The sequence below is a fragment of the Abramis brama genome (assembly GCF_963993115.1).
Source record: "Abramis brama genome assembly, chromosome: 19".
Taxonomy (NCBI): domain Eukaryota; kingdom Metazoa; phylum Chordata; class Actinopteri; order Cypriniformes; family Leuciscidae; genus Abramis; species Abramis brama.
The window spans coordinates 25,805,173-25,830,913 of record NC_139981.1 but is presented as its reverse complement, the minus strand read 5'-3'; the positions used below and the strand labels follow the sequence as shown (position 1 = coordinate 25,830,913).

Genomic DNA, 25,741 nt, shown 5'->3' with positions numbered 1-25,741 from the left:
CTGCCTTAGCCAATCATAATCACTTATCTCGTTATTAACCCACCTCCTCACTAGCTGTGCGAGCCAGGGGTGCGTTTGGATTAAACCGTTTATTCAATCAATGCATAGTAACGCACCGCATTTAACGTCCAGTAATGTTAACGGCGTTGTATTGACGGGAAAAGTAATTAGTTAGATTACCCCGTTACTGAAAAAATAACGTCGTTACCTAACGCCGTTCTTTTAAACAGCGTTATTCCAAACACTGGTCGCGCAGGTGTCGCTCATCATCAATCAGGCCACTGGCCTCGCGCCATTCTCTCACGACCCTCGGCCTCGTCCTGTTCACCACAATAAACTTTTATCCAATTATATTATATCCAATAATTAGAATGTTTGTTAGAAAATGTTGAAAATACTTTTTTTTTAAACACATTTTGCCTATATTAGGCTAAATACAAATAATAATAGTAATAAACTAGAATACTGCTATATTATTTAACTGGAATATTTAATTAGACATAAGCTGAAAAAAAAAAAAAGACCTGAAATGCCATATGGGACTCAAATCGGTGAATCTGTTCCCTAAGAACCATCCAAACGAAGTGATTCACTAGGACCGTTTAGATGAACTGATTTGCTAGAATGAACCAGATTTTCCAAAGCTACACATGAGAGGAGTACCATTTTAGATGAACCGATTCAATAGAATAAATCGGATTTACCAGCGCTATATACAAGATAGAGCTGACAGTGTGGTTTACCTCCACTCGCTCGTCAGTATGCCTATACAAATGTGACATAAAAACAGATTGCTGCACTGCACAGCTAATCGTTGGGAAAAAGTATCTCTTTACTGGAAAAGCTTGTTTTGAAAGCAGAGCTCTTCTCAAAGCTTTAAGTGTTTGGTGTGTCACCATCATAGTGGAGTGCGGGAAGGATACACTGAAACTCGATTTAATTTCTAATCATCACTTCATTTTGTAGAAATTGTTTACTCACAGATGACTATGTTGTTGTTACCTTAGAATAAATAATCACTGTAAAAATGAAACAAAGCGGCACAGTATTATCAGCTCAAATCATCCGCATAGCCAATGTTGTGACTCTGGAAAACTCATCGAGCCGGCGCGAAATAAAAACATGATGTTATATGTATTTTTAATAATAGGCTACACTTTACAAATGATATATACACAACATATGATTATTTTGCAGTTTCATTTTATTTCCAAACCATTGGTAGTATATTCTGGCATCTTTGATTGGGTGGGCCAGAGCCACCCTGGCCCTTATGTGGCCTCGCCACTGGTACATCTACTTGTGCTAACAATAGACTTTTTTTCTGTTGCAGACACTGATGCCACAGACGTCTCCGAGCAGATCACATCCTCCCCCCTCTCCCCTCTCGCCCGACTGTACATTTACGCCCTACATGGGTGCCTCTGTGAGGTGGCATTCACAGCATCCTGGGATTGGTACTACACCCATGACCACAGACTAGCAGGCCACACAAGCCTTTGGGCGCTCCTTATATACAGCTCTGCCATCTTCTACATGGAAGGTCTAAGTGTGACACTGCAGAAGAAACACTGCCCACTACCAGTCAGGCTGACTGTCTACACTCTCTTCATCTATCTATGGGAGTTCAGCTGGGGGTATCTGCTTAGGCTTTTCGGAGCATGTCCTTGGGACTACTCAGAATTTAGGTATAACTTCATAGGCCTGGTGACACTTGAATATGCTGTTCCTTGGGCGTTGGCGGCGCTTGTAGCTGAAAAGCACGTTATTAGGAACACTCTGAAGATGAGGCTATAAACTGACTGTATAAAAAAAATAACCCACTGTACACATAAACTGTTGACCTTTTACAAATCTTTGATTTTGTATTGGGATAAAGTGTTTAGCAGGCCTGTAAATCCTACAATGCTTACAGAGTGCAACAGTCGGGTTCCGGAAGCAAAAATCCCATTTATTCTCGCAGTTCGCATTATTTCCACTTATTTTTTAAATCATTTTAACAGCAGAATTCTTTCTTCAAAGAAATCTCCACTAATCAGAGAACTGAAATAAGGTAATTGGGTGGGCACTAAAGAGATATTTTGCTACACTCACATAAAGCAGTGTGAAAGACACTGTACACTCTGCTTAACCATTTGTATATGCATATTTTGCAATGCAATATGTTATTTATATATACACTGTCAACATCTTTTAATTAATAGTTTTATATTTATGTTATTTTATATTTCATTATGTAATTTGCAATGCTTGAGATGCATGTAGATTTTACCCTCTTTTTTAAATATTTTTTGCTTCAAATCAAAGTTTGTAGTGTTATTTTGTGGCTGTTTGGTTTGGTTCATGGCTTAAAACTCTTTAATGAAGACTTTTTTTTTTTAAAAGACACTGTTTTGAGAACTCTATTGCACTCCATAAAGATGCAAAGATAAAGCTCAATTTGAATGTCAGGAAATTGCAAATAATAATATGCATGTATAAAAATTATATGTATAATAAAGTCCAATATAGGTAAGAATGGTTGGCTCAATACAAAAATTCTGGCTTTGGAATGAAACCAGCTCTAATACATCAGCATTGTTGCCTTAGGTAACAAATAAACAGCCTCACACAACCATTGACATAAAACTGTCAGGTCAACAGCTTCCCTTTTTTCACTTGGTTTGTTATGCTTATGTATTTTACTTATACAGCCCTGTTTTTCTGGCTTGAGGGCATTGAACTGCATCTTACATGATGCAGTATTATCCACCATTGGTGTTATCCACCATTTCTACCACAATGTGGCCAAGTGTGTTGGCTAGCTGTTTAACTAACTTAAACCTCACATTACCTCACATTACCTACCTTTGCTTTTATGCTTTATGAAACACTGTTCTGACTAGCAGCACATTGTTGTCAGGTAGGCCTACCAACATTATGTGGAACCGTGCCATTTAAGATTTCTGTTACCGCAGTTGTAGCATCTGGACTGAATCACGATGCTCTAAGCTTCAGAAGCTTTTAACCTTTTGGACTTCTTCATGTATGTCACAGGCCTAGTGCCGATGAGTCTGGATCGAAATTGCCCCATTGTCACTTTAGTTGTTTTGCAGATGCTAAACAGAGACACCTCGAAGCTACTTCGTGAGGTTCAAAAATATCTTAATCAACTCAACTTCCTTCCCACGGCAAGCACAAAAGGCCATGTGGCATGGACATTGGAGAAACGCACCCAATATACATTCTTTCCATTTAACTCATAATTAAGTCATCCCAGAATGTATATGTAAATGTATATAATGGATATATCCCTGTGTATGTATGTCCCCCACCATTTAAGTGCTTATATTCAAGTGTAAGAATGTGTCTCTACTTTATTATCTTCCAGCCATATCTTCCTTGGTATCAAAATATTCCTCTTGTACTGCTCAAACGATGTATAGTATGTTACGATAAAATGTTATACTATTTTTACCATCCTTTGGGAGTAAAAATTACCAATTCTGACACCATCATAAAACATGCAAATTAGTATGTCAGAAGGAGACCAAAAAAAAAAAAGAAAAAAAAAGTTACTTCCGCTAAAAGTTACTAACTACTATTGGTCATTTCACCCAAAATAGGTGTGGACTGATATATCCTTAAAGGATGACGTCAATAGCTCATCTTCCCTAATTTCTTTTTTCCCTGCTCATTTCTTCCCTGCTGGCTCATTTTCTTTTCCTTCGGATGAGACAGCATCTTCCTGATTTTCGGGCAAATCTGACTCTTGAGTTTACCTCGTTCAAATCTTCCTGCAAACGTCCTCCAGAAGAACCCAAAGAACGCTTCGAGTTCACGAACAACGCACCGATGATCTACACATCAGTACACATGTGCATTCTTGCTCAGAACCAAAGATTATCGTTAAATAATCTTTTTTGAGAGTTGATAAGAAGATTGTACTGTTGGTTCGGTGGACAACAGATCAGTCGATTTGAAGTTAATTCTGTTAAAAGGTATTCTGAAAGCTGATCTATAGCCAATCTATATGTTCATAATTAATTATAATCCGTTGTGTGTATTGTGGTGGATTTTTAATAGATAAAATAGTAAACTGTATATCAAACTACATCTAACCTTATTTCTCTTTTTAGACCTAACATGATAACACTTTGAAACACAATGTACTAAAACGTTCTGTCCTGTGTTTTTGAATGCTGTATGTTGTGTTGCCATATCCCTTTTACTTTGGTTGTGTGAGTGTAAAAATAACAAATATGGCAAATGAAACTAGACAGATGACTAAGTTTGAACCTTGTGATTAACAATGAAGTAATCATTAAAACAAAGTTTGCTTTACCTAGTGACAGAAGGGTTTGCATATGAAGAACCAATCAAATTCATATAATTTTGCCATACCTCCCTATTCTATTAAAACTGTTGTATTCTTTTAGCTGGTGGGATTCTCAATGGAATTTGTCTGAGATCCTCCGGCCTTGCTTCTTCTTGGGGGAGATTCTCTGAGAACCGCTCGAGAGATCCTCCGGCCGTGATTAAAGCATTTAGAGGACATTTGCTGAAGTCTGTTTGTCGATTATTCCTGCGCAGGAAGTAAGCTAGTAAATATTATATAAATATTATAGGATGTAGTTAGATAAATTAAAAAATCTACAACAATATATATATATATATATATATATATATATATATATATATATATATATATATATATATATATATATATATATTCATTCATTTCATGAATGTAAGCATTTGATAAGACTGATTGGCTGCAATGTAATTAGGTTGAGCTGTATCCTGTGTAGCAAAATAGCCCAAAAGGGAAATAAATACATAAATAAATATTTATATATATATACCTAATTACATTGCAGCCAATCATCTTATCAAATGCTTACATTCATGAAATTAATATTGGATTGATAGAATAGGAAATATTACGCAGTTGGTATTTTAAGGTCCATAGGTGTTGGAAAAATTAAATGAAATGAAAGAATAATACGGATTATGATGGAGACTTAATTACAAAAATTATATTCAAGAAACTTTTTGAGAGTTTATTATCGACTTGCACCTTTGCATGTATAGAGTGTTTAAATTGATTAGAAGATTTGAGAGATGTTTCTTAAGATTTGTATTATTATTTATAGCTTAATACAAGGAATGTATGTTTATTTGTCTAATGTCTGAATATGATGACTATTGTGAATATGATACTGTGGTGGATACATAAGTGTTTACAATAAAAGCTGTACATTGGAAAGAATATGAAGTTTTAAAGGTCATACATTTTGCCCTAAACAAGTGATCTAACTTCTTTATGTGTCTCGGAAAGGTCTCTTCCTGTCTGGGTCTTGGGCAACATACAAAGCAACACAATCCTGTGACCGTTTCCACTGATACCTAAAGAAGCCCACACACAAAAACAGTGGTGTTAACCAAACAGTTGTTATCATTCACACTGACATAAATACTTGTTGATTTGGTTTCTTTTCACTGAAATTTCCCATCCCTTGCAAACAATTCTTTCACTTAAAGGGGTCATGAAATGGAGAATCTTGATATTTACACATACGCTAGAATAAAAATGTCTCAGGTTACGACTGTGACCCTAGTTCCCTGAGAAGGGAACGATACGCTGCGTCGATAGCGCTTTGGGCACGCCTCCGCGTGATTGCGTCTGAAGTATGAATGTCAACTAGTCCAGTGGCGTCACGGGTGGGTGATCTCACGACCAGGAAAGAATAAAAGCACATCCAGAATGACTGGCGTTAGCTTCCATTAGCCGAAGCAAGTCGATCACAGGGATGAAGGAAGTATGGCATGGCGACGTAGCGTCTCGTTCCCTTCTCAGGGAACTAGGGTTACAGTCGTAACCTGAGACGTTTCCTATCGGGGGAACTCACGCTTCGTCGATGACACTTTGGGAACGATAATACCCAAACGCCGTACTTACAAGTGCCTGTCTAAAACTGTGGCACAACTAAGACATAAGGACCTGAGTACCTCGGGTAGTGTCCAGGTCCAGGCTATAAAACCTCACGAATGTGATCGGGGAAGACCAACACGCCGCATCACAAACCTCTTGAAGGGATACACCCGAAATTAAGGCCTTAGAGGCCGCCATACTCCTGGTTGAATGAGCTCTGACAGCCAAAGGTGAAGGCCATTTACTTCCGTTTCTGCTGAGGTAACGCCCCTTTCCCAGAGAGTGTAAATAAGGATGGAAAATTATATATATATTTTTTTACAAATAATGGAACGCTTTTGGTGCAAAATCTGGAACTGCATTTCATGACCTCTTTTACACACACTAGTAACACAAATGCTCATCACACTTACTCTGTCTCTCCAAAAATAAGAAGACAATCCCCTGCAGACAGGATGTACTCCTTGCCATTCATGAAAACATTGGAGGACCCCTCCTAAATAAAACACAATCCAAAGTAGGAAAATAGAAGGAAAAGTATGAAACTAAAATAAATATTTTTTCAGAGGGAACATAAAGATAAAAAAAAAAAAAAAAACCGTAATGAAGAAATTCTGTAACAATATAAAGAATAGATGTTACCAGCTGCCAAATCCAGCCATCAGTTCGTCTTCTAGAGGATTCAGATATCCCAGGACCAAAGAGTAGCGTCTAACAGAGAGAAAATCTAAGTCAGCATATGCATCACTGCCATTGCTTGATTCTTGACCAAACCTTTATAATGTTATTTTCACGGTGCCTCTTAAAGACTCTCTTGATGAAGGAGTGCAGAACCGAGGAAAAACTTTTATTTTAAATTCAAAACCAAGAAACTCAGGAAAATCCAGGCAGACCAGCATCAAACAGACTATATAGCATTTAACCTAGACTAATAAGAGAACCAATAATTAACTCAGGGGCTGTTTACACGACACCGTTTTCAACTAAAAACATAATAAATGTTATGCGTTTTGGCTATTCATTTACACGACAATGGCGTTTTGGTTGCCTGAAAAGTACAAGTACACTTTCAAAGTGCAAGTTTTTGAAAACGGTCTCTGTGTAAACAGCAAAAACGTGAATCTCTGAAGACGAAGACGTCAAGTCTATAGTGTTTAATCGCCATCTAATGGCCTGGCAGCAGAATACAGCGTTTTTAGTCGTTTTCGTGGATATGTGTGAATTGGGATCGTTTTGACAATGGTGTCATCTGTACACTGACAACTCAAAGGAAATACTTCTCCATTTTAAGCATATCATTGTAAACGTACCCTAAAACTGAGGGCTTATATACACAGCAAACAAAGGGTAACTAAAACGAGGAACACCTGAACTGAATACTCAAATCAATCCGTAACTATGGTGACAAACAGACAGGGAACGGAGGACGACTGAAACAAACTAGAAAACTAATTTAGGGGCTGTGTACACGACACAGTTTTCAACTAAAAACATAAAACTTTTTTCCATTTTAAGCATATCGTTGTCGTGTAAATGTACCCTAAGAAACACAGACATGAACAGAACAGAAAAACAGATGACTCAAAACGTGACAGCTATACGTTACTATAATAGAGATAGTAAACGGTAGAGTCATCCTGTAACGAACGAAACTGTGTATTTACATGCATCACATTATTGTGCGGTGTGCCCTTTAAGAGACTGATCACGTCATTCATGACGTGCGCTGTGCGTGATGACGTTATTGAGTTCTGAGTGTGAGATGAGAACCACAGTAGATGATAAGCGTGCTCTACCTTCTTGTTGTACTTTTGTTTATTAGGGATTAGATTATTATTAATCTGACATCGCTAGCTTTTATCTAAATCGTTATCGCTTGCACAACACGCTAGTATATCGCTAGCCTGTTAACCTGCCATCCGTGCTTGCCGTCTCGTGTGCGTTCGCGCCTTTTACAAGTCCATCAAACAACTGTGGTGAGTAGGGTCAGTCAAACACAGTGAATAATCTCTTCTCCTGTTATTGTCACTTGCACTTCGTGTCACATGTATAGCATAGCCTTCTCTGTCAGCACAGAGGACTTTTCATGTGATAAATGCAGGGAGATAGTCAGGCTGATGGAGAAGATTTCAGAACTAGAGACACGCATCCAAACTTTAATCGAGGATAGTAAGAATGCAAGGGCACTGCAAGGGCATACTGCTTTGGATGCGACTAGCTTAGTGAACTCTGTACATTGTTCGGTTATGGCTGTAGAGCCCATGCAGCAAGGCAACTGGGTGACCGTGAGACGCTGTAGTCGCGGGACAAAACACTGCTCTTCCGTTCCGATTACAATAACAAATAGATTCTCCCCACTCAGTGAAACACCCACTGAGAATCCTGCTGAAAGTGCCCTAGTTATTGGTGATTCTATTACACGGAACGTGAAAATAGAGACACCAGCCACCATAGTCACGTTTGCCAGGAGCCAGAGCGCCTGACATCAAAGCAAATTTAAAAGTACTGGCTAATGCTAATCGTAAATTCTCTAAGATTATTATTCACGTCGGCAATAATGACGTTCGACTTCGCCAGTCAGAGATACGATGTCAGGCACTGTAATTTGCTCTGGCCCCCTTCCTGTTCGCCAGAGTGATGAGATACTTAGTAGACTGTCCTCACTCAATGGCTGGCTGTCTAAGTGGTGTCCGCAAAATAATATAGGGTTCATAGACTATTGGAAAGGTTTTTGGGCCAGACCTGACCTGTTGAAAAGAGATGGTATTCATCCCTCCTGGGATGGTGCTGCTCTTCTCTCTAGTAATATGGCACATAGTCTTAGAGCTCAAACATGAATTGGGGCTCAGGTCAGGAAGCAGACAGACTGGCTAAACCGACCATCTGCTACCTGTCTCACGTCACTGAGGTCAGATAAATCCCATCACAAAGAGACTATTTCACCTAGATATCATCATATAGAGACTGTGTCTGTTCCCCCAAACCCATTTAAGGGTAAAAATTTTATCGATGTTCAACAAATAAAAAATAGATACAATACAGATGAACAAATGATAAAGCTTGGGTTGCTGAATATTCAATCCCTTACTTCAAAAGCACTAAAAGCACTAATTCTTGGTGATTTTAATATACATATAGATAACGTAAAAGTCGCATTGGGATTGGCATTTAGAGACATTCTGAACTCTATTGGAGTTAGACAAAACGTGTCAGGACCCACTCATTGTCATAATCATACTTTAGATCTAATATTGTCACATGGAATCAATGTTAATGCCATTGAAATTCTGCAGCAGAGCGATGACATCTCAGATCATTATCTAGCCTTGTGTATACTCCATTTAGCCAAGGTTAAAAAGCCGACTAGGCTATAATATTCCTGATCAGTTTCATCTCCTCAGCATCCCAGATAGCTAAGAAGAACTCGATATTGCGACTTTTGACTCTCTCTTTTCCAGCACTTTAGACACAGTTGCTCCTTTGCGCTTAAAGAAGATTAAAGAAAATAGTCCAATGCCATGGTACAACGAGCACACTCAGGAGATCGGCCTGTAATTAACTAATTCTGTACGATCAAGTTAGGTTTTTTTAATAAAAGGTTTAATAATAGCCAGCTTAAAAGTTTTCGGTACATATCCTAGTGACAAAAATTAATTAATGATATTAAGAAGATGATCTATGACCTCTGGAAGCATTTCTTTCATTTTTTCAGTAGTATAGGGTGTTACATGTTGATGATGTTGATGATGCACGTCATCCAAATCATTTCGCTAGATAAGACCCTATTCCTCAGTTGGGATCGTGCAGAGCCCTTTGAAGCACTTCAAAGCCCTTTGAAACTGCATTGATTTGGACTTCAACAATTTGGTTACCGTTGAAGTCCATTGTGTGGAGAAAAATCCTGCAATGTTTTTCTCAAAAAACTTAATTTCTTTTCCACTGAAGAAAGAAAGACATGAACATCTTGGATGGCATTGGGGTGAGTAAATTATTAGTAAATTTTCATTTTGAGGTGAACTAATCCTTTAAATTTAACATTTAATTGAATATTCAACAATAAAATGTATCTGCCTGCATTGACACTATTATACAAGAACTGAACTGAGCTGGACGATGATATCACGGTTTACTTCAAAGTGGCTATATATATATAAATGAACTAAATTAATAACTTTTTTAAAACAAAAATGAAACATCACTGAACTTACTTAAGCTGGACTGTGAAGCTATTTTCTTCTGGAAACAAACTTTTTGCATTATTTTCCTGTTATCTCTGTAAAGCTGCTTTGAAACAATCTGTATTGTAAAAAGCGCTATATAAATAAATGTGAATTGACTTGACTTGACCTTATGCTTATGTCGATACCTTTCTGATGAGAAATTGCTCATAGTCAGACCTCTGATTAATAGGGGTGTGACGAGACGCTTACTCCACGAGACGAGACGAGACACGAGATTGGGTTCACGAGAACGAGACAAGACGAGATTTTTACACAATTTTTAAGAAATCCTCAATGATGAAATATATGAATGGAAAATAGTGTTTTATTCAACTGAAAATCACAAAATGCAAAACAATTTAGGTGCATTTTGAAATCAACTTGTAATGAATGTTATTTTACTTCTATTTTAATGAATTCTATGCAGTAAAGGACATGCAAACACTGCAAAATGTTTTGCTATAAACTCTACCGTCTGGATTCTCCCCTGTACGATTTCACATGAGAAATCTAACTCCTTTCCACAAATCGAACATAAAAAAAACCAAACAGTATAAATAAAATAAATATAAATAACTGAAATAACACTTTAAATGCAAACAGTAAGTGTGTATCCATAATCAAAGTACTGCTCTCTCAAAACTACAAGTTCAAACAAAAACAAATTTTTTCTTCAAGCATGAAAAAGAGATAAATTAACTACACAGAACAGACTAAGATTATGGTCATGTTCTTTTTCAAGAATATAAGCATGTCGACGATTTCTGGCAGCAGTTGAGACCTTTGGGCAGGGCTGCACGATATGAGGAAAAGCTGCGATGTGCGATAACATTGTTTAATATTGCGATGTCGATATGACTTGTGATATGTGAATGGTAGCTATACTGTTTCCATGTCTTAGTGCTTTAATAGGTTCTTTGCGCGATAGGTCAAATGTTTATTACCTGCCTGCCTGGTTCAGATGACACTATTTTAGCGCGATTTTGGCACGATCCGTTTCGTGGAGATTCGTAAAGGACAACGGGCGTCGGGACGCAAGATTCGATCGTTTCATTTCGTATCGTGTCATAGTGGGCGACAACCTACGCGTCTGCGATGCTTCAGGACATCACGACAGAAAGACTAGCATGTTTAATTTTAACGGTCCTCCACGACGGGTTGAGTGTGAGCGAGAGTGAGTGTGCGCGAGTGAGTGAGAGTGCGAGCTATGGCAAGCCAAAGTATTCATAAACGCCTGGTCAGGCGTCGATTGCACACTGACACGTCAAAAGCGTATGGAACGCCAAATGGGTCAAATTTCGCCACTAACGAAACGCCTTTCATTCTCAAAACGCCGGTGTTTACGGCGTTTAAGACGAAAAGACGCCGCAAAGTACGGCGTTCTGTGGTACAAACGCTGCAAATTACGCCGTTTGCAAAGCAAAATCGCCGTCATTATCGGCGTTTTTTTATCCAGCCAATGATGCCGTTTCTGACGCCGTAGGCCATCCATAATATGCCGTAATTTGCGGCGCTTCTGTCTGGCAAAGACGGCGTAAAAAGCGGCGTTTTGTATAATATTATAATCAGCCCCTCCCTTTTCTTCAAAGTTCAGCCCATCTAATGAAGCAAATGGACAGACATATAGTAGATTGTCGATCTGAATGATCGGTTCTGTTTTTCTAACGTTGTTAGGACTAGTGTTTGGACTTTTATCGTGTCATATTTTTTATTTCTTCATTGGGCGCGTGTATCCTTCTTTTTCCTTTATCATATGTGGGTATGATTTTAGCCTCTGTTTACATTCATGTCTGTAAAATACATTAGATTTCCCAGCAATCTTACTACGTTCAATAGGGCATTGGCCTGCGTGCACAGGCAGCGGTATCATTTTGCTCTTAATGACAGGGGTTCGGATCCAAGGTCCGACCGTATTGTTTTCATTTCGTTTCTTTTGTATTGGTCTGTCTTTTAAATTTCGGAAGACTACCCAATAGCTGACAACTGATCGAGTAGCAGGCGGTAGGCTACTTATTACAGAAATGACAGCTTGTATGAGGAGGTGTAGCAACTGTTTTAAGCCCGCTTACAGTGGCTGCTGTGTTCACGATATAGTCCATTTCGCTTTTTAAGACCATAAAGCTCTTTTAGCAGTTCCCAGGATAGTCCACGAAAGGAGGTAGAGCCTTCCTAAACTATTGAACTAAAACAAGAGATGACTCCAGCCCAAGCGAGGACGACCGCTGCTCTTGACCATCATACAAGACTGCAATATATTTCACATATAAATTATTTATTATCACGCTGCCATTGCCGTAAAATGGACATTAATATTGCTAACAGTGAATAATATATTTTGTACTAACTTAACGGTTCATTCTGATGTCATACAATATAACGATTATAAGATTATAATTTTTTTTTTTTTTTTTTGGTAACACTAAATTATTAATTTTCTGTATCAGAATCAGAATTTCTGGCGTTATTTTTAAGGGACCATTGTGGAAAAGGGGGCTAGAGATGGGAAATGTAGGCTAATGGTCATTTTTTGCCACTATTAAAACAAGATGAAACATTGATTAAAATTAAGATACAAATCATACAAAACGAAATTCACTTTAAATAAAGTGAATTTCGTTTTGTATGATTTGTATCTTAATCTAAAAAATGCTGGGTTGTTTTAACCCAATGTTGGGTCAAATATGGACAAACCCAGCCGCTGGGTTACATTTTTAAAGTAACCAATGCAATTTGTCCATTTTTAAATTGAATTTTTGTCCATTTTTGATTTTGTCCACAATGCAATTTGTCCATTTTTAAACTGCATTTTTTAACCCAACGTTGGGTTAGTCCATATTTGACCCAACATTGGGTTAAAACAACCCAGCATTTTTTAGAGTCTTGGCAAAAAATGACGATTACATTTTCCATCTCTAGCCCCCTTTTCCACAATGGTCCCTTAAAAATAACGCCAGAAATTCTGATTCTGATACAGAAAATTCAGAAAATTAACGGAAAATTCGAATTTTCCTTAACCCTAAAACACAACACAATACAATACAATGCTTCAGTAAAAAATACATGGGAAAACTGTAAGAAATATCTTCTCGTATTATAGCCTAATACATGCTATTTTTTTTGGACTGTAAATAATAAAGAGTTGTGAGATGTCTGTATTTCCATAATGGCTAATGCTAATTATTGTATTACGTTTTTCTTTTAAATGTGTATTTAAAAAAAAAAAAAAAATGTAGCCTATTGTATTTTTCTAAAATAAAATCTTGGATTTAATTGTTTCAGTCAAACTTGGACTCAGCACTTTTGGAATTGCCTATTTACTGGAGTAATTAAAAACTTGTTTTTAAAAAAAGAGTAAAAAAAAAAAGTGTTTTTTTTATTAGTCTTATTTAAATACCTTGAAGCAGCGGGATCTGCCGACGTCTCGTTCAAGCCATACAAAAATAAAAAAAGTCTGGTCTGGTCATATAGTGATGTGGACCATCTCTGCAGTTCAGCACTCTATAGCCTAGTCGAGTCTCACCATGTTTATTTATACCACTTTATACAATACAGCATATTGCTTTAAAGCCACAAATATCATAACTTCCTAGAGGCTTGCTGTAATTGAGACATGCAAGACATTCATTAAAAGCAGAAAGACATATGCTGTTTCGGCCCCAAAGGCCGCGGAAACATGGTTCGTTTGTTACTCACTTTTATCCAAACCCGATGTTCTTGGTTTGCTTCTTTTTTTATTAAATCCAGGCCATTTTTTGATGAAACGTTGAATAAAATTAAGATACAAATCATACAAAACGAAATTCTGTAATAAAGTCTGTCTACAAAACAAAACTTAATGAAGTGGTTAAAATCTTCATGTGTCCCGTCATATTGCGCATGGATGTAGGCTAGGCCTATAGCTCTTACTCATGCTGTTCACTATTCATAATCAACAACATAAATGAAATAAAATAACAATAGCCTATTATAATATTTAAACATAAATGTGAAACTGGCAAAGAGCGGATATTGAGAGGGGAGTCACGGTGAAAAGTAACTTGAAACTTGCTTTTTTAAATGGGAAGCGCGTTTTGGTTCACCCTCCGCCTATCAGGAAATTCATATGCTACACAAAACGAAACTTTGAAACATTATATTTATAAATGACTATCACTTGGAGAATAGCCGCCTTCGATGGCGAGTAGCCTACTAGTGAATGTTTTTGTTACACATCAATAGGCTACAGAATAGGGCTGCACAATATTGAAGAAAAATGCGATAACTCATTAAATAATGCGATATTCGATATGCCATATGATAATCCTTAAAGTGTGTAACATAAATTATATTTAAAATATATTTAAAATTATATAACCCATGTACGTGTTTCACATTCTTTTTGTGACAAGAAAACATCCCTACAACTTCTAAAAGTGAACATCAGTGTTTTACTGTAGCATAAGAAGTGTTATTTTAACATCAGTGTAAACCACGGGGTTTAGGGGTTCAAGTTATCCTACATTAGGGTTATTTAACAACAGAAACTGAATAATCAAATGTAAAAAAAAACAAAAAAACATTAGTTTCACTGTTTGAATTAAATATAGGCATACCGTTATACTGATTCTTATTAAAGCTACAACAGTTATTCAGCCAAGAGCGAGTGATTTTATCTTCGTCTTTGGCTCATGACCCCAAACATTGGGTTAAAACAAACAATACGGTCGGACCTTGGATCCGAACCCCTGTCATTAAGAGCAAAATGATACCCCTGCCTGTGCACGCAGGCCAATGCCCTATTGAACGTAGTAAGATTGCTGGGAAATCTAATGTATTTTACAGACATGAATGTAAACAGAGGCTAAAATCATACCCACATATGATAAAGGAAAAAGAAGGATACACGCGCCCAATGAAGAAATAAAAAATATGACACGATAAAAGTCCAAACACTAGTCCTAACAACGTTAGAAAAACAGAACCGATCATTCAGATCGACAATCTACTACATATGTCTGTCCATTTGCTTCATTAGATGGGCTGAACTTTGAAGAAAAGGGAGGGGCTGATTATAATATTATACAAAACGCCGCTTTTTACGCCGTCTTTGCCAGACAGAAGCGCCGCAAATTATGGCGTATTATGGATGGCCTACGGCGTCAGAAACGGCGTCATTGGCTGGATCAAAAAAACGCCGATAATGACGGCGATTTTGCTTTGCAAACGGCGTAATTTGCGGCGTTTGTACCACAGAACGCCGTACTTTGCGGCGTCTTTTCGTCTTAAACGCCGTAAACACCGGCGTTTTGAGAATGAAAGGCGTTTCGTTAGTGGCGAAATTTGACCCATTTGGCGTTCCATAAAAGCGTGCGTTTTGACAGACAAACGCGCGTCCCTGACGCGCGATTTGCCATAAAAGCGCGCGTTCTTAACGTGCGCTTTGTGGTCACTGAAAACGCGCGTCAGAAACGTGCGGTTTTTGCATCAAAACGCACGTCCTCGACGTGTGATCTGCTATTTAAAACGCATGTTTGCAACATGCGCTTTGGGGTCACCTATCTATTTTGTCCTTTTTTGTAGAACTTATAGAAATAATATATTTAAATTGCAGTTTTATCAAAATTTAGATAAAAATAAAATTGCCTTGTTTTTCTTCGCTCATGCCTTATGTGGTTTAGGTCTCTTGTATTATCATTAAACCCAAGCAAAACAGCATGGAATTATCGATGGCAAATTTTACAGAGGAGGGGATTATAATTGGTGAGTTATTATAATCCAATAGTTATCATTTAAGTTAAAAAAAGAAAGAGAGAAAAAACACAGTTTTTTTATTTTCCAATTGTAATTTTGGTAACATTTTACAAAAAGGTTTCATACATTATTTAAGTACATTAGTTCACATGAATTAATAATGAACTGCACTTCTACATGTTAATTTCAAATTTCATTTCAACCTTTACTAATATTAATTAAAATCAAAAGTTGTTGTTAACATTACTTAATGCACTGCGAACTAACAGGGTACTAAAAGGGTACACTTCTCAGATTAGTAAAGTAAAACAAAGTTGTTAAAGTAGTTTAAGTTCATGAACATTTTTCAAATGTATACAATACATAATGTTGTTTATATATATATATATATATATATATATATATATATATATATATATATATATATAAAATTATTATTTTTATTTTTTTACAAAACATTTTCAACCCTAAAACTTCAAGAAAATCAATGTTAAATATCTGGACAAGTTCTGGGCCAGATTTTAGGTTGATGTCTCAATAAATGAGCTTTAGGAAAGATTGTATTGTGCGCAGTACCAAAATTTTCCACTAGATGACATCCAGACTCCACCGATGAGATCTTCGACTTCCATGTATGGTTTTTAGTGATCTGAACCTTATATTTTTTCCATACTATTCCAAATATGTATGGAGTAGACATCCTATTCAGAAATAGTTATGGCAGTAATCTTAATATTTGATTTGAATTCAATCTCTAAAACACATATAAAAATGTACGGAAAGAATCAAAGCCCGAGTTATAGTTTGCCTCCACATCACAAATGAAGAATCTATTGGTATTTATCTACTGCTGTTATTTCTTTTGATAATTACTTGTTTGGGGTGCTCCATTTTTTATTTAATTTAATTTTAATTCTGTAATGGTAATGTATGTACAGTATTTTAATGTACAGTATGTCATATTACACCTCTTTAGATGCTATCTTCAGTCTAAAAATGTATTTAATCAAGTAAGAATATTCAAATATACAGAAATACAATCCAGATATACATCAAAATAACTTGAAGGTTGCAAAAAGTAATGCAATAATGATTTAATGTAATTTCAGAACCGTTCTGAAATAGTATTTTTCATGTCGTGTATGTTGACATTTAGTTTGGCTACACTACGATTGCCCAAAGAATTCACATTTAACTTTTTAATGTTAACAAATGTATAGGTAATGCAGAGGAGTACTGTGTGCTTTGCAGCATGCTGCAGACGAACCCAACGAATTGAAATGGTATACAACTTACAATACACACACCCAAAAATCATTAGTTTAACTTTATGTGCCATGTTTTTAGGGCCCAAGCCCTGAAAGGGCGAAGGCCCTATTGTTTTCGGATTGATTATTTTTAGGGCCCAAGCCCTGAAAGGGCGAAGGCCCTATTGTTTTCCTTAGGATTATTTATTATTATTATTATTATTACTATTTTTCTTACGACTATTCAGGCACTTTTGGGGCCCTTAACATGCACGAAAACTCTTGAAACTTTGCACACAGGTCAGAACCCGCGGCCATCAGGGCCGGGCTGAAGCTGGTACCCGGGCGTGGCAGGGGGGCTCGACAGCGCCCCCTGGAACGGGGTCCGAAAACTTGGTCCATAAATCAAACATGCTTGCATGTAATCATATGAAACTCGGTACACATACAGATCTCATCGGGCCGAACAACTTATGCACTCTATGTTATTAGCTCCGCCCAACAGGAAGTCGGCTATTTAGGGTTGTTTGGAAAACACATACAGTGGAATATGAAAGACTCCTCCTAGGGAACCTATCTATCGATCTAGATGTAGATGACTATCCATTTATCTAGAGATGGATTATCTATGTTAATGGGTTGACTGGTTTTATTTGGTGCTAAATGAGGTGAAGACTTCATAACATAAGCCTTATAACATAGACAGTATTTATTTATATTTGAAACCTGGTAAGATGCATCACATTTGTAGAAAATAAATTGGATAAAAAATATAATTGATTGATCCCAGGATGTAAATTAGTTCTGTTACCATTGCTCACATTTAAGAAAAGAAATAAAAAGCATATGTTAAATCTTAAAAATTAGGATGACTTGTGCATGTTTGAAATAACATGAGGGTGAATAAATGTGGACAGAATGTTTTGAATTTTGAGTGAACTATCGGATGTTTCTGTAATTTGGTCCCTGTAAAGGATATTGATGGCACCCTGCTCGCAATAGTGATACATTTTATATATATAAAAAGGTTATGTTGCTTAACAAATTTTCATTACAACTGCATCGATCAAGAACCACATCTGTACACTTTTCCCCAATCAAATGTTAACTTTTAAAGTTTGAAAACTTGAGGTATAGATATACAGCTAGAATGGTATTAATGTGCAAAAGAAGGCAATCTTATCTTGGTAAAAAAAAAATGTTTTCATAAAATTGCAATCTAGATATTTTCTTTGGCCTACACAAGAAAAAGAAAATGTAAAAAATATAGGAACAAATTAATTAAGTTCTTATATATGTCCTGCCCTGAGCACAAGCTCTCATTCTAATCCTGTAAATCTTAAATACTTCTATAAAGTATAAAATACCCTATTTAAACACTAAGTCTTAAAATTAAATGGATAATATCACCTGTGTACTTAATTACTGTTTGTCTGTGTTGAGCGCACAATATTTGAACAAAAAGGTTTCAATAAGCGCCATCTGCTTATGATACCTTCAAATGTAAGCACAACAAAAGTCCATGTTGTTCTCTAAAGACAGATATTGATTAACCTGCATTGATTGCTTACCTCCACCGTAACTGATTTTCCCACACAAATGTTAATGATTTCATGTTAGAGCTAGAATGACCACTAATGTGTTTATTTACAAAAAGGCATGAGCGAAGAAAAACAAGGCAATTTTATTTTTTATCTAAATTTTGATAAAACTGCAATTTAAATATATTATTTTTATAAGTTCTACAAAAAAGGACAAAATAGATAGGCTGAATAACCTGACCTATGGCATGTTAAATGGTGGTAGTCTAGTCTATGAACAGTAGCTAAACCCCCCTAAGCCCACAGAAATGGTTAGACCCAAGCCTTCAGCAGCCAATGACACTGACCCGTTCAAACTGATTTTAACTCGTATTTCACGCGTCCTTTTCGCCTGGTTGGAAACTTCACACACGTTTGTACTGCCTCTTTGGGTTAACTGTTTACACGTCAAAAGCGTGCGTTTTGTCCTAGTCAAAACACACGTTTTCAACGCCCATTTTTGTTATTATAAACGCGTGTCAAAAACGCGCGTTTTCGGTGACCCCAAAGCGCACGTTGCAAACGTGCGTTTTAAATAGCAGATCACACGTCGAGGACGTGCGTTTTGATGCAAAAACCGCGCGTTTCTGACGCGCGTTTTCAGTGACCACAAAGCGCACGTTAAGTACGCGCGCTTTTATGGCAAATCGCGCGTCAGGGACGCGCGTTTGTCTGTCAAAACGCACGCTTTTGACGTGTCAGTGTGCAATCAGACGCCTGACCAGGCGTTTATGAATACTTTGGCTTACCATAGTGAGCAACAGTGAGTGTGCGTGTGTGCGCGTGTGCGCGCGCGAGTAAGCGTGTGTGTGTGTGTGTGTGCGTGCGCGCGAGTGAGTGAGTGAGTGAGCGAGGGACAGTGAGTGTGTGTGTGTGCGCGGAGTGTGTGTGTGATTGGCCCGGCACACAAATGATTTAAAAGTGGCAGGGGCATCTTCAATACTAATTTCACCCTCACGCTCCATCACGCTGACATCACAACAACTCACGAGACAAAGTTTCACCTCGACGAGAAATCTCGTCGCGTTTTAATCTCGTCACATCCCTACTGATTAATGATTAGGATCTCATCTGACTGACTCCTGCAGGAAGTAGGACAGATTGGTTTAGCTAGTTCCTCACCTCAGTCTCAAACTTTGCTCCAAACATATCAACCGGCTGACCATAGGCCAAGGCAGGCTTCTGCTTTTCCACCCACTCACTGAAGCAGAACGGTGTCATCACATCCATAGTGTTAAGTGGGTATGGGGCTGGCTTGATGGGTTCAGCTGGAAAAATTAAACAGTTACTGGATAAACCAAATTATTAAGTACAAGAAATAAGTTACCACAGTGTATAACGGCTACTTGATATTAACAACATCAGTTTTCTTTTGTTTTTGTTTTGTTTTTTGTCTGTCTGATCTGGTTTGAGGTACCATATGAGTCAGGCCTGGCACCGACATCACTTAAAGTGTTAGATCACCCCCAAAAATAAAATTGTGTCATTAATACAGTGAATAGTTCACCCACATGTCGTTCCAAACCCTTGAGACCTTCGTTCATCTTCGGAACACAAATGAAGATATTTTGATTAAATCCGAGAGCTTTCTGACCCCCACCCCATAGACAGACTGCACCACTTTCAAGGACCAGAAAGGTAGTAAAGAAATCGTTAAAATAGTCCATGTGACTACAGTGGTTCAACCTTATTTTTATGAAGCGAGAAGAATACTTTCTATGCGCAAAAACAAACAAAAATAACAACTTTATTCAACAATTTCTTCTCTTCCAAGTGAATCTCTGACACTGTTCACGTGAGCACCACAACGAATGTCAATACTGAGCCGGCGTTCTGACGTAGAAGCCGGAAGTGCTGCACTGTGTTTGCAATGAGAACAGCGTCAGAGACTGACACGGAAGAGAAGAAAGATGAATGAAGGTCTTACAGGTTTGGAATGACATAAGGCTGAGTAATTGACAGAACTTTCATTTTTGGCTGAACTAACCCTTTAATATTACACAAAACCTTCAGAAATAGAGAAGAACAAGTCATCAGGAGACCCCTGAACAATAGCACTATACAATAATGGCATGTTAAATGTAAAGTTATTTCACATTGTTTCATCGTGCATGACAAACAACAAACAGTAAAGGGAACTACTCTATTTACCTGGATCAGGTTTTCCTGTTTTATGCTGTTTGGAATCCATAAACCTGATATACGAAAGCAAGTCATTATTTGTGCTTACATGCATATGCACATGAAAAAACTGAGAGGACTACTGAGAGACCCCATTGACTTTATTTATTTATTTTTTATTTATTCTTTATATTATTCATTAGAATTTATTTTGTTTTTAAGTAATTATAAGGTATTTGGCACATCTCTATATGCAAGGTATATTTGCAATATGTGTGTATACTTTAACTAAGGAACAGAATATTGAAGTTTCACATGCTTTTATTACATACTACTACGAAGAATGAAAACGTTCCGGGTTACTTGACTGTAACCCTGTTCCCCGAAAAAGCGGAACGAGATGCTGCGCTGCTTAGTGCATTGGGAACGTCTTTAAACGTGACCAGCTGTGAATATAGTGTGTAAACACGTCAATAGAATTGACCCGGAGGTAATATAGCCTCGGTCGGTGACGTCATCGGCGCGCACCCGCGACACGAGGCTATAAATAGATGAGCCACAGGTGCATCGTCAGATATTTTGTTTGAAGAGCAGTCCTGGGACATCATCAGCACGGCAATGCAGCGCAGCATCTAGTTCCGCTTTTTCAGGGAACAGGGTTACAGTCAAGTAACCCGGAACGTTCCCTTTCAAAAGCTACAATCGATTCTGCGCTGCTTAGCACATTGGGAACGAGAATGCCCACGCTGCCGTGCTTGAAGGTGTCTGGACTCCTTACGGTTGTGTAGGTGTGCTCACAAGAACGCAAGAAAGCCCTAGACATTAGCTTGCGGTGTCGACTCAAGGACGTGAAAGCCCGGAGTGGCATGAACATCCAAACTATAAAATCTTACGAATGTGTGCGGAGAGGACCAGCCTGCCGCATCACAAACAAACTGCAAGGGGGCATCTCTTGCCAAGGCAGCAGAGGAGGCGACCCCTCTGGTGGAGTGAGCCCTTAGACCCGTTGGCGAAGCTCATAGGCAAGAGCAATAGCATCCCTGACCCAATGTGACATGGTCTGCTTAGTGGCAGCAGCCCCTCGGTTGCGGCCCCCATAACAGACGAACAGTTGCTCTGACTTACGCCACTGGCTAGTGCGGTGGACGTAGGCCTGAAGAGCATGGACTGGACAGTCTATGAGATCTCTCCTGTTCCAGCGTCGTGAACGGCGGAGAGCAGAAGGCCTCAAGAGTGACAGGATGTACAGTCGAAAAAGGTACCTTAGGCAGGAGCTGTTTGATTTAAATGCCTCGTCCCGTCGGGGCACACCCCCACAACCCTGGGACAAAACAACCCTCAGGATTTTGTCTTAGGTCTATTATGAGGCTGCTGAATGCAACGAGCAGGTCCCCAGGTTTCATGAGGGGGAGCGCAACTCGTTACACTCTGCTTTTGAACCCTCCTTAAATGACGATGAGCAAAAAGAAGAGAAGCAAGCGTCTCTTCGGACTGGCCCATCATAACCACACACCCCTGCACCCACGATAGTCTTAAGACGTCCAGGGCACAAAGATGCACAAGAATAAGGTTTTCCCCATGAACGAGTTAACGTCATGGAGATCCTCAAGGAGGGCAGTCTAGCTGTAATCCGGCCATCACACGAGTCACCACCTCGAGAACCTCTCAAACGTTTTATCATAACGAGAGAAGTGTTCGGAGGCAGCTTTAATTCCTCAGAATTAAATGTGACCAAAGAACAGCCAGACAATATTATATTATATATAATACATACATATATATATATATATATATATATATATATATATATATATATATATATATATATATTATATTATATTATGTATATACAGTGAGGAAAATAAGTATTTGAACACCCTGCTATTTTGCAAGTTCTCCCACTTGGAAATCATGGAGGGGTCTGAAATTGTCATCGTAGGTGCATGTCGAAATCACAATATATGATTTTTGAACTATTTATTTGTATGATACAGCTGCAAATAAGTATTTGAACACCTGTCTATCAGCTAGACTTTTGACCCTCAAAGACCTGTTAGTCTGCCTTTAAAATGTCCACCTCCACTCCATTTATTATCCTAAATTAGATACACCTGTTTGAGGTCGTTAGCTGCATAAAGACACCTGTCCACCCCATACAATCAGTAAGAATCCAACTACTAACATGGCCAAGACCAAAGAGCTGTCCAAAGACACTAGAGACAAAATTGTACACCTCCACAAGGCTGGAAAGGGCTATGGGGAAATTGCCAAGCAGCTTGGTGAAAAAAGGTCCACTGTTGGAGCAATCATTAGAAAATGGAAGAAGCTAAACATGACTGTCAATCTCCATCGGACTGGGGCTCCATGCAAGATCTCACCTCGTGGGGTCTCAATGATCCTAAGAAAGGTGAGAAATCAGCCCAGAACTACACGGGAGGAGCTGGTCAATGACCTGAAAAGAGCTGGGACCACCGTTTCCAAGGTTACTGTTGGTAATACACTAAGACGTCATGGTGTGAAATCATGCATGGCACGGAAGGTTCCCCTGCTTAAACCAGCACATGTCAAGGCCCGTCTTAAGTTTGCCAATGACCATTTGGATGATCCAGAGGAGTCATGTGAGAAAGTCATGTGGTCAGATGAGACCAAAATAGAACTTTTTGGTCATAATTCCACTAAACGTGTTTGGAGGAAGAAGAATGACGAGTACCATCCCAAGAACACCATCCCTACTGTGAAGCATGGGGGTGGTAGCATCATGCTTTGGGGGTGTTTTTCTGCACATGGGACAGGGCGACTGCACTGTATTAAGCAGAGGATGACCGGGGCCATGTATTGCGAGATTTTGGGGAACAACCTCCTTCCCTCAGTTAGAGCATTGAAGATGGGTCGAGGCTGGGTCTTCCAACATGACAATGACCCGAAGCACACAGCCAGGATAACCAAGGAGTGACTCTGTAAGAAGCATATCAAGGTTCTGCCATGGCCTAGCCAGTCTCCAGACCTAAACCCAATAGAGAATCTTTGGAGGGAGCTCAAACTCCGTGTTTCTCAGCGACAGCCCAGAAACCTGACTGATCTAGAGAAGATCTGTGTGGAGGAGTGGGCCAAAATCCCTCCTGCAGTGTGTGCAAACCTGGTGAAAAACTACAGGAAACGTTTGACCTCTGTAATTGCAAACAAAGGCTACTGTACCAAATATTAACATTGATTTTCTCAGGTGTTCAAATACTTATTTGCAGCTGTATCATACAAATAAATAGTTAAAAAAATCATACATTGTGATTTCTGGATTTTTTTTTTTAGATTATGTCTCTCACAGTGGACATGCACCTACGATGACAATTTCAGACCCCTCCATGATTTCTAAGTGGGAGAACTTGCAAAATAGCAGGGTGTTCAAATACTTATTTTCCTCACTGTATATGTATGTATGTATATGTATATGTATATATATATACACACAATACATATCAGTTCCTCAGCAATAAACACAGCCAAAATCAATCAGACAAGCAAACTCGGTCTGGATGATAGGCTGTGTTTAAATCTTTCATAAGATCAACCTGGTATGCCTGTAACACAGCCATAGTGTACAGCACAGAACCAGTCTGACCGCTGAAAAATGCATCTGATAATGTGATCCCAGGGGAGAGATAGCCCGCGAGCGTCTCTCCAAACTGAGGCAGCATCATCTAATCGCGTGCCATCGCACCCGCGATAGTAGAATGGCTCGATGTCGAGGACACAAGACACAAATATTTACAATCTTTATTTATAGACTGTGAGTGTTTTATGGGACTCTTTTTGTTGTTTGCTGTGCACCGTCTCTCGCTCCTCAGCCAGATCGACACGCCAAACAAACAAAGCAGTAAGTGTGTGTATCCAGTTCTGACATAGGACGAGAACATGGAGGGACACAGCGCTTACTCTGCTGCTCATTTTTAACCAGCTGATTTCTTTTAACTTGAACTCTTTTCACTTGTATGTTGAGAAGAGAAAGAGAGAAATCTGCACACTGCCAGTTTTGAACACTAACTCCTAACAAAGATCTGAAGTGAGTTTTGTAGAGAGAGAGATTGCTTGACACACATACACAGAGTGGTCTGAAACCAAAAGACCTGTAGATGCACCTGTGGCTCATCTATTTATAGCCTCGTGTCGCGGGTGCGCGCCGATGACGTCACCGACCGAGGCTATATTACCTCTGGGTCAATTCTATTGACGCGTTTACACACTATATTCACAGCTGGTCACGTTTAAAGACGTTCCCAATGCGGTAAGCAGCGCAGCATCGATTGTAGCTTTTGAAAGGGAACAGAACTTCTGGTCCAGCAACCAGTGCTCTTCTGGCTTCAAGCCCTCCTGCCCCATATATGCTGAGCTGTTTGGAGGTAATGGAGCACGCTACCGCCAGGCTCGAGTTGTCATGGCAGAGCAGGATGGAAGAGGCCGCTCGGGGAAGGCTGGACGAGCCGTTTCTTTCTGGCCACAATCCACCAGCTCCTGTGAGCCTTCCATTCCTTCCCGATCTGCATTCCGAGATTGAGAAGGTATGGAAGAACCCGTACTCTGCCCGCATCCATCGAGATCAGCATGCCAACTATACAAATATTGAGGGAATGTGCGACCATGGGTGTGAGTCAATGCCTCCCATTGAAGAGATGATTGCAAGCTATCTCTCGCTGGGTGAGACATCAATGCAGAAAGCTCCGGCCTTGCCATCTAAGCCACTTAAGACTACATCACGCATAAATGGCAGGCCATGTGTAGCAGCGGGTCAGGCTGGTGCTGCACTGCACACAATAGCAATGTATATCAAGCCAACCTGCTGAGAGACTTGGACCAGGGTCCGGGTCTTTCCCCTTACACGGTCGCTGAGTTGCGCCGCGCCACAGACCTGGCTCTCCGGGCCACCAAGCAGACTAC

At 38.9% G+C, this 25,741-nt stretch overlaps 1 protein-coding gene across 2 annotated transcripts in view; it reads right to left on the bottom strand.

The window, feature by feature from the left end:
• Positions 1 to 5,028: 5,028 nt before the first annotated feature.
• The window catches only part of haao (3-hydroxyanthranilate 3,4-dioxygenase), a 48,615-nt gene continuing 27,902 nt past the window's right edge, over positions 5,029 to 25,741 (bottom strand). For both annotated transcript variants that reach the window (XM_084093840.1, XM_084093841.1), the window contains exons 7-11: positions 20,843 to 20,886; positions 19,814 to 19,959; positions 6,557 to 6,625; positions 6,328 to 6,410; positions 5,029 to 5,388 (exon numbers count right to left, since the gene is read on the bottom strand). In XM_084093840.1, coding sequence (XP_083949966.1) covers positions 5,304 to 5,388; positions 6,328 to 6,410; positions 6,557 to 6,625; positions 19,814 to 19,959; positions 20,843 to 20,886 — 427 coding nt within the window. In that variant the 3' untranslated portion in view covers positions 5,029 to 5,303. The remainder of the gene's footprint in view (positions 5,389 to 6,327; positions 6,411 to 6,556; positions 6,626 to 19,813; positions 19,960 to 20,842; positions 20,887 to 25,741) is intronic.